The sequence below is a fragment of the Sycon ciliatum genome, chromosome 3 (genome assembly GCF_964019385.1).
Source record: "Sycon ciliatum chromosome 3, ocSycCili1.1, whole genome shotgun sequence".
NCBI lineage: Eukaryota > Metazoa > Porifera > Calcarea > Leucosolenida > Sycettidae > Sycon > Sycon ciliatum.
In genome coordinates, this window is record NC_088645.1 from 8,549,204 (window position 1) to 8,558,276 (window position 9,073).

The 9,073-nt window shown below is 48.3% G+C and overlaps 1 protein-coding gene across 1 annotated transcript in view; it reads left to right on the forward strand.

The window, feature by feature from the left end:
- Positions 1-7,875, forward strand: part of LOC135811343 (tRNA-dihydrouridine(47) synthase [NAD(P)(+)]-like) — a 15,842-nt gene extending 7,967 nt beyond the window's left edge. The window contains exons 8-15 of the mRNA XM_065324571.1: positions 206-271; positions 2,590-2,700; positions 3,881-3,977; positions 4,334-4,412; positions 4,710-4,845; positions 5,532-5,584; positions 6,202-6,330; positions 7,324-7,875. Coding sequence (XP_065180643.1) covers positions 206-271; positions 2,590-2,700; positions 3,881-3,977; positions 4,334-4,412; positions 4,710-4,845; positions 5,532-5,584; positions 6,202-6,330; positions 7,324-7,408 — 756 coding nt within the window. The 3' untranslated portion in view covers positions 7,409-7,875. The remainder of the gene's footprint in view (positions 1-205; positions 272-2,589; positions 2,701-3,880; positions 3,978-4,333; positions 4,413-4,709; positions 4,846-5,531; positions 5,585-6,201; positions 6,331-7,323) is intronic.
- The last annotated feature ends 1,198 nt before the right edge of the window (positions 7,876-9,073 follow it).

Below are 9,073 nucleotides of genomic sequence, written 5' to 3' on the forward strand. Positions count from 1 at the left end.
CCAGCGTACTCACATCCATTAGTTCACATTCCACTGCAAGGTGTTCCTGTTCCTCGTTGTATTTGGTGCTCACGTTTCTCCCTCTTTTACAAGAAAGCCGTTACACATGTCGATCCAGCTTGTCCTTTTGTTCGCAATTTTGAAACTGTTTCTCCCGATGCCTGATTCTGATATCTTGTCTGATTTTGTAATCCTGCTCCTGTAGGGTGCAGGCTGTGCATTGATGGGCAGGCAGACTCGATTTGAGCGAGTCGTTCGCAGTGTCTCCGCTGTAAGTATTCCTGTGCACTCTCTCTCTTTCCTCTCTCTCTCTCTCTCTCTCTCTCTCTCTCTCTCTCTCTCTCTCTCTCTCTCTCTCTCTCTCTCTCTCTCTCTCTCTCTCTCTCTCTCTCTCTCTCTCTCTCTCTCTCTCTCTCTCTCTCTCTCTCTCTCTCTCTCTCTCTCTCTCTCTCTCTCTCTCTCTCTCTCTCTCTCTCTCTCTCTCTCTCTGAATTCTAAATTCTAGCCATCCGAAACCCCGACCACCCTCAAAAATAGGTTTTCTCCTTGGGTTGCAGATGGCTGAACTCTTGTTTCTGCATGAGGAAGAAGAAACAAGGCGGAAAATTCTACTGGAAAAGTACTGGGCCAATGTAGTGTACAGTCAGACCTCGCTTATCCGGTCCTCTTTTTTCCGGATCGTCGGTTACCAATTTACACCATTTTGTTGTTGTTGTTGTTGTTGTTGTTGTTGTTGTTGTTGTTGTTGTTGTTGTTGTTGTTGTTGTTGTTGTTGTTGTTATATTCTTTTATTTCAATTCGCTCAGGGCACAGGCAATACTGCCTTCTCACCTCAGAGAGGATTCTCCGATTCCTACCAAAAACGAGAAATCTGTGATATGAATATGTATGAGAAAGAAATGAGAAGAATGGATAATGATGATGTCGGATTACGATAGTTTAGGTGTTATGCGAGATTTCCCTGACGATTGCAAATGTGCAGAAAGGATGCGAGAACAAAAATACAGCGTTCCTGAAGGCAATGGTGCACATAAATAGAGCATAAGGCAATGGTGCAGAAAAGAGGTGAGAACTTACAAACAAGGCAATCGTGCAGAAAAAGAGGGAACTGAAGAACTAGCGGTTCTAGAGGCTAAGGCACAAAGAGGTAGGGACAAGCGACTCAATACAGTGTCAGATGGTGCAATGAATTCATCCTTTTGTGATACACATCTAACTTCAGACGGCAGCTTATTCCAAAGAATGGCACCTTGGAAACGGATGGAGGACCGTCCAGCAGGACCCGGAAGGAAGGGGACACGTAAGAGCCATGTCACCTGTCCGCGAGTGGCTTTTCGGTCATGATCTTCTTGAGAAGGTGCGGTTGAGGTGAAAAAAGACGAAAACAAGTGACTTGACAGCTGCAGGCAACGGAGTACAAACATGAAGAGCTTTCGCTGAAACAATCTCTCAATGGTGGACAATGAGAGTCTCTCTCGTAGCGGCTGAGTCGCGATCGGGTTCTGCAGTCGTAGGATTGCTCGAACCCCGGACTTCGCCGATCTTTCGAGCTGCGTGAGACCAGCGGCAGACAGCGAGGGGAAGAAGGCGTTTGCGGCGTAGCACAGCTTGGCTTGTATCATGGCAACATACCATATCCGGCGGGCCGTGATGCTACGTGCATCCCCGTGTCGCCATAGACGACTTACGGCCTTCCCTGTCTGGCTAGCAAGGTGTTGGATGTGGGACCGCCAGCTCAGGTCGTCGTCGAAAATGACACCAAGGTATTTTGCGGATGACACTGTGGCAAGCTCATCTCCATTGCAACGGACGCGATCGACTGGATCTTGTTGCCCTCGAGGCTTCAAAAACATTACTTGGGTCTTCTTCTTGTTCAGAAGAAGGTCAATGTCTCCAAACCATTCCGCTAGCACGGTTACTGCGTTCGAGAGGAACTGCACAAGTGCTACATTTGCGTGTGAAAATTCTATTGCGATGTCGTCAGCAAACCATTTGCCATGAATACACACAGTATGTGTGTTCGATTATCCGGTTCCCTCACCTATCCAGACATTTTGTGGAAAGCAGATGTGTGCAGTTATGCGAGGTCTGACTGTACTTGTATAGAAAGTTAGTGATAATTTGATAAGGCATCTGCAAGCTGGAGAAGAGAATTCTAAATTCTAGCCACCCCAAACCAGGACCACCATAAAAAAAAGGGTTTTCTCCTTGGCTTGCAGATGGCTGGACTCTTGTTGCTTCTGCATGAGGAAGGAGAAACAAGCCGGAAATTCTACCGGAAAAGAAAATCTGAAATTTCTCTCTCTCCCTCTCTCTCCTCTCTCTCTCTCTCTCACTCTCTTTCCCTCTCTGTCTCTCTCTCTCTCTCTCCCTCTCTGTGTCTCTCTCTCTCTCTCTCACTCTCTTTCACTCTTTCTCTCTCTCTCTCTCTCACTCTCTCTCTCTCTCTCTCTCTCTCTCTCTCTCTCTCCTCCTCTGTCTCTCTCTCTGTCTCTCTCTCTGTCTCTCTCTTTCTCTCTCTCTCTCTCTCTCTCTCTCTCTCTCTCTCTCTCTCTCTCTCTCTCTCTCTCTCTCTCTCTCTCTCCGCAGGCCATGGATATTCCTCTGACTGTCAAGATGCGCACCGGTGTGTATGACAGGAAATACAACGCTCATGAGCTCATACCCAAACTCTACGACTGGGGAGCATCACTGGTCACTGTAAGTAGTACCAAGAGTACATAAGTCAAACGCTCCCAACAGTGTGCAACTCTGGACACTTAGGGGGTGATTATATGTGCAGCTCCAGCCCGGGCTGGTCGACAGGCGGGCCAGCCCGCCTGCAACGGGATCTCGGGGTTGTACACAAATGCACACAAAACCTGTGGTGCGTTTACACGGCAAGCGGGCTGGCCCGGCGAGGCGGAATCCCGCCCCGAGCCACCCGGGATCCCGGCTAGGCGGGCCAGAAAAAGCACATATAAACAGACCAGCCCGGGCCAGAGTTGTATTATTATGGTGTCTACACTGCGTTCATACTACAAAATAGGTACTTTTACCTTTTGAGGGAAGTTGTAAAGAGGATTCCCGATATTGCCTTGAAAATCTATGAAGCTTTTTGTACAGCAACAAGCAGGACGTGCAGTGAGCACTGTTTATTTGTCGACATGCATGATTTACATTAAAAAAGAAGGGGAACTACTTGCAAAATACTTTGATATGGACGGCTAAAAATGTGAAAAACAGGAAAAAGAAATGAGGTGATACAACACACCAAACATGTGCCACAGCGCGAAAAGAAATTAGCAGAAGAATACATTGTGTGAGAAATTTTTTTTTAGGTTTATAACCTGAGTATGGCTTGCAGCCCTGCGTTTCAGCCCGGGGCAGCACACTACAGTCGTAGTGTGTTTGCTGCATACTCACAACGGGCTGGCGTGTGCTCAGCGCATATAAACTCACTGCGGGCTGGCGACCAGCCCGGCCTTGCACATGTTAACACCCTTGGCGGGCTGGCCCGCTCGCTCCAGCCCGGGCTGGAGTTGCACATATAATTGGCCCCTTAGATCCTTTCTATGGGTTCCGCTGACGACGAAAAACCACATATCAAACACGTTGTAGTGTTCCCGTTATTCATTCCCAGCCCGTTTTAGCGACCATTTGAGTTGGAAAAACATAGCACTCCCTGACAGAAATCCACTCAGCTTATGCCAGTCATCAGCATGATCATAACAGATATTCGGACTGCACGCATGCTGGCCGTCGTTGTGCGTACTTCAGTAGTACAAATCATACTTTGAATACGTGATGTGGGTTTTGCCGGCGGTGGCGGTGGTGTTGCTGCTGCCGACGTCCTCATCATTGTTGGTGCTCCTGTGTTTGATCTTGTGTCCCTGTAAAGGTGCATGGTCGTTCCCGTGAGCAACGCTACACACGCTCAGCTGATTGGGACTACCTCTCCAAGTGTGCGTCTGCAGCGGACGGACGCTATTTCTACGGTTAGTTGTTGGGCTGCTCTCAATTTCGACTGGCCGGTTTGTGGCTGGCATGTGTGCAAGCGTATGTGTGCGTAGATGTTGGGGAGGGGGGTGGGGGTAGGGGGAGAGGGAGTACGAACGCCGAAGATTAGTGTGCTGATCCGTACATACAGGCATACCGGTATTTACTGTAGTGGCTAAATAGATAGATGCCCGGCCAGGCACCAAGGCGAAAGAGCCTCTATTGCACGGTCTACAGACAGCACGCCGAGGGATTGCGGGACTATCTGGCAGGGAGGTGCTCTGCTACACACAGCATGTTAGTACAGTGTTTCTTTGCTTCATTTTCTCTACTGCACCTTCTGCCGCACACGCAGGCAATGGAGACATTCTATCGTACGAAGACTTTGAGAACCATCGCAACATAACCGGCCTATCTGGTGTTATGCTGGCCAGGTGAGTCGGGAGTGCAAACACTTGGGATGCTCTCTCCTCCACTTGTCTTTCTCTCTCTCTCTGTTTGGAATATAAACTGAGTCGTACGTGTACATTGGATGCAATGTGCATGGTGCTGTGCGCTGTGTTGAACTCTGTGCTCTATGCTGTGCACTGTGTTGAACTCTGTGCTCTATGCTGTGCACTGTGTTGAACTCTGTGCTGCTGTGCACTGTGTTGAACTCTGTGCTGCTGTGCACTGTGTTGAACTCTGTGCTCTATGCTGTGCACTGTGTTGCTGTGTGCTGACTATTGTAGGGGTGCTCTCATCAAGCCATGGCTGTTTACGGAGATCAAGGAGAAGCGGCACTGGGACATCTCGTCTTCAGAGCGATTCGACATCCTGCGTGACTTCAGCAAATATGGCCTAGCTCACTGGGGCTCTGACTCTAAGGTACGGGGTGGTGTGTGCATGAGCTTAGTGTGTCCAAGGACTGCTGCCCTGTGTGTGTGTGTGTGTGCACATGTGTGTGTGTGTGTTTGTGCGTGTGTGTGTGTATGTATATGTGTGTGTATATGTGTGTGTGTGTTTGTGTGTGTGTGTGTGTGTGTGCACGTGTGTGTGTGTGTGTGTGTGCACGTGTGTGTGCACGTGTGTGTGTGTGCGTGTGCATGTGTGCGGGTGTGCGCTGGTGTGGCACACGTTTGCTCCATACATTTCAGTTTACAATGTACTTGCCGCTGGACTGTCTCAAATCGTTAAAGTCGACAAATTTTCGGCCCATTCAAATTTCGGCCTCCCAGGGCTAAAACCCATTTCGGCCGCTTCAAACTTTCGGCTTGTACTGCTGCCGCCTGTATACACTGTCACACTGAACCTTGCAAAACGAAATTTCGGCTGCAACACATTTTCGACCAAACCTGACCAGGCCGAAAATAGCCGAAAATAAATATGCGCTGAACATTTTGTTGACTTACAGAGTATGTTACAGTACATGACTATTGCGACAAAGGCAGAAGAGAACAGAGACAACCGGCTAGGTAATTGTTGTAACGCTGCGTTTCATGCACGTAGCAAAGCTAAGGTAATCCTTAGACAACTGTATTGTGTTGATCCTGTGTCTGTGCTGCCGTGTGTAGGGCGTGGAGACCACACGACGTTTCCTCCTCGAATGGCTGTCGTTCTTACACAGGTAAGCCGGCTGCTGCGCTTGTGCATGTGTGTCTCTGTGTGTAGGTGAGGGGACACATGTATGTGTGTAGGGGGAGGGGGGTCAGCCTCGTAGCCTAGACCGTTCTTACTTTCATGTACTACAGTCTATGCGCAGTAGAGTCATCATGTATACATTGGCACGCTGTGCTTGGTGAAATTCTAGCATGTTCATTCTTCGCTGACGCTCCGTTCTTCGGCGCCCGCCAGTATTGTAATCATTCCACTGTGCGGGCAGGTGGTGTTGGGTCAAAGGAGCTAGTGTGCGATACGTGTAACTGTATGGAAACACTTCTTCAAGGGTGGTTATACTGGAGAGAATAGAGGGGGCATGTTCTGATCCTAGAATTCTTTTTTTCTTGTGAATCAGTTGGAAAGTCCGTCTGTATGGATCCCGGCCCACATGATGAAAGTGAAATGGTTGTGAATGACGTGAAAATGTCCATCCTTGGAAGGTGTCCTGTACAGGAGGTTTTTGTGAGCTCTCTCTCTCTCTCTCTCTCTCTCTCTCTCTCTCTCTCACACACACACACACACACACTCTCTCTCTCTCTCTCTCTCTCTCTCTCTCTCTCTCTCTATCTCCATGGCAATGTGTAGATACATCCCAGTTGGCATACTAGAGACTCTACCACAGCGTATCAATGAGCGCCCGGCACCGTACTTTGGCCGTGATGACATGGAAACTCTTCTGGCCAGTGACAACTGTCAGGACTGGGTTAAGATCAGGTATGCTTGTGCCAGCAGTACTACTGCAGTCGTATGTTTACAGCTATAGAGGATATGCAATGACGTCAAATCCGCCTTAACATATATTCTCTATTACAAGCACAGGTCTCCATAGCACAGTCTCTAATACTAGCACACTGTGAGTATTTTTCGAAACAAAAACCTCCTGTATCAATGAGCTCGACACAGCGAGGGTGATGCTCCTCTCCTCTCCCACGTTGCCTTTGCCTGCCCAACCGATGTCAGGTAGATTGACCTCCTGGGGGGGGGGGGGGGGGGGATAATCTACACACAAACTGGTGAGGCCCTGTTCTAGCCAGTTTGCCAACCACGTCGTACCCCTGTGTTCTTATGTCTTTACCAGTACATCGTTGCACTGGAGTCTATTGGTTGCAGCAGCAGCAGCAGCAGCAGCAGCATTCACTCCTAGACGCTGTACTGTGTACACTCTATGCATCGTGCAGTACACCCTACACGTTAGCTCATTTTGGTCTGGACTACCGTATTGTCTTGTATTAAAGCCTGTCTCATATAGAAGCATGTTTTGAATAGAAGCCTGATTTTCAAGATACACTGTCGGCACATAAGCCTGGTTTTAGTGTTGACAAACATACTAACACCTGGTTTGACAAGAAGCCTGATGTGAATAGAAGTCTGATGTGAATAGAAGCCTAGCCCTGGCATCAGCTTCTACAGGAATATGCCCGGCTTTAATACGCGACATTACGGTAAACTCTGTGAAGTGGGCACACCTACAAGTACGGCTATCAGTTCAACTTGTTCTCCTTGTTTCAACGGTGTCCTTCCGCTTGCTGGCCATTCTGATCTCTTTCTATTGTTCCAATTACTAGTCTCTATTGCTGCTGCTGCTGCTGCTGCTGCTGTTTGTGGTGGTGGTGGTGATGATGATGCTGCTGTTTGTGCTGCTGTTGTTGCTGGCGTGGGTGGTGCTGCTACTGGTGTTGCTGTTCGTGCTGGTGTGCTTGTTTGCAGTGAGATGTTGCTGGGACCAGTTGCCGATGGGTTCTCGTTCCTCCCCAAGCACCGTGCCAACTCATACCAGGCGCCGTCTCAGTGATAACGACGACCGCCGCGGCAGCAATGCTGCTCTGCACCTTGTGGACACACTCACACGTACCCACAGTCTTTGTGTGTGTGGGGGGGGGGGGGCAGGCCAGGCGAAGACTATGTTGCCTTGGCTGTGGAGCTACCGAGAGTGTGGTGCTTGTGCTTGATCGCCAGTACATGTAATGCTGTCCGACAACTGCCAACCTTTTAGAAAGCTGAAGCCGCAGCTGCACAGCCATTTGGCTGAACCACGACTACTGCAGAACTGATCTCTGTGATAGTGTTTTGTTCAGTTTCAATCAATTTAACCAAGAGTCCATGAACAACGATTACAATGTGCAACTGTGGTCTCTTTTCTATCGGCCAGATGTGTAGCACGCTGCCTTTATTACATCATTCAGCTGCAATGCGGGTCTGGACTTCACGAGCCCAGAATTGATACTGCGTGGCTACTCGATCGAATCCAGCAAAAACGGATGTGCTGGTATGAGAAGTTGTGGGTTTGAGTGCATGTGTCCAGAGAGTGATAAGTTCCATAATGAAGGCTGTGCCGTGCACGTCCCCATGACCACAGTTACATAGTGTTTACGGGCTCTTGATTTAACCTGTTAAGTGTTAACCCGGTAGCGATGACCAAATTTACCTACCGCTAGCTTTAGTTACTGGTTGCAATTTCTTTTAAAGATCTTCGACGTCTGTTCAGTGTTGTCTGTTGACAGTTTTCCTGCTGACTATCGTCTGCCTTTATATACATGCATTCATGTTCTGTTTTGTTGCGTTGCGTTACCTTGGAGCAGCTTATGCGAATGTCAAGCTTGCTTAGCGATGCCAACGCAGAAAGATTATTTCATGTCGCCTACACGTACATAATTCTACTTGTTGTAATGACAGTACTTCAAAGTACAAACAAGTGTTTGGTATTGTGTTATTTTCCAGTACAAGAGGTGTGTTTCCTGAACAAGTGTGCTGGACATAACAGGGGAGCTCAGCTCAGGTCCCATCCGCTATGCTTGATCTTTGCCTACATGACATTGTATTTCATCAACAGGGAGTATAGAAACCTCCCTGGTCATCAAAGAGCTAGCTATGTCATGCATGGGTGAACGTGTGGTCTCCGTCTGGCCCTTTGGGCCCTGTCACGTTACATGCAAACATGTATAGCACACACTAACATACGGAAAAAAATGCACTGCGGACCAAGACTAGCGCCAGACGCTACTATGTTACTGTAAATCAACTAATTTTCACTGGGGATTTTATTTCGCTGATTTTGCCGCTTGGTACCAACCGGCTAAAAAGTAAATCGCAGGCCAAAGCTTGTCATAGAGGCAAATTATGCATGGTTGAGCCATGAGAGCAAAACCTACTGGCTGATTTCTTTTTTTGAAAACCCAATTGGCCAAAGTTTAAAGGGGAAAAAATGTTCATGGTTCGCGTGAGACTCGGCTGGAAGCCGGGTTTTCCGCATCCGTAGGAACGCAACCACCCTTCAAGGATCAAGGCGCAGATGCAGCTCCTAAAGCGGTGGGAGGTGAGTTAATGATGGCCAAAAGGATCTCACCAGCCAAATATTGTTGCAGTAATCGTATCCATTCACCATGTTCACTAGCTCATGTGTTGCTGCACAGCCTGATGGATTTAATGATTTATATTTTTAAAGGATTGTCTAAAGGCT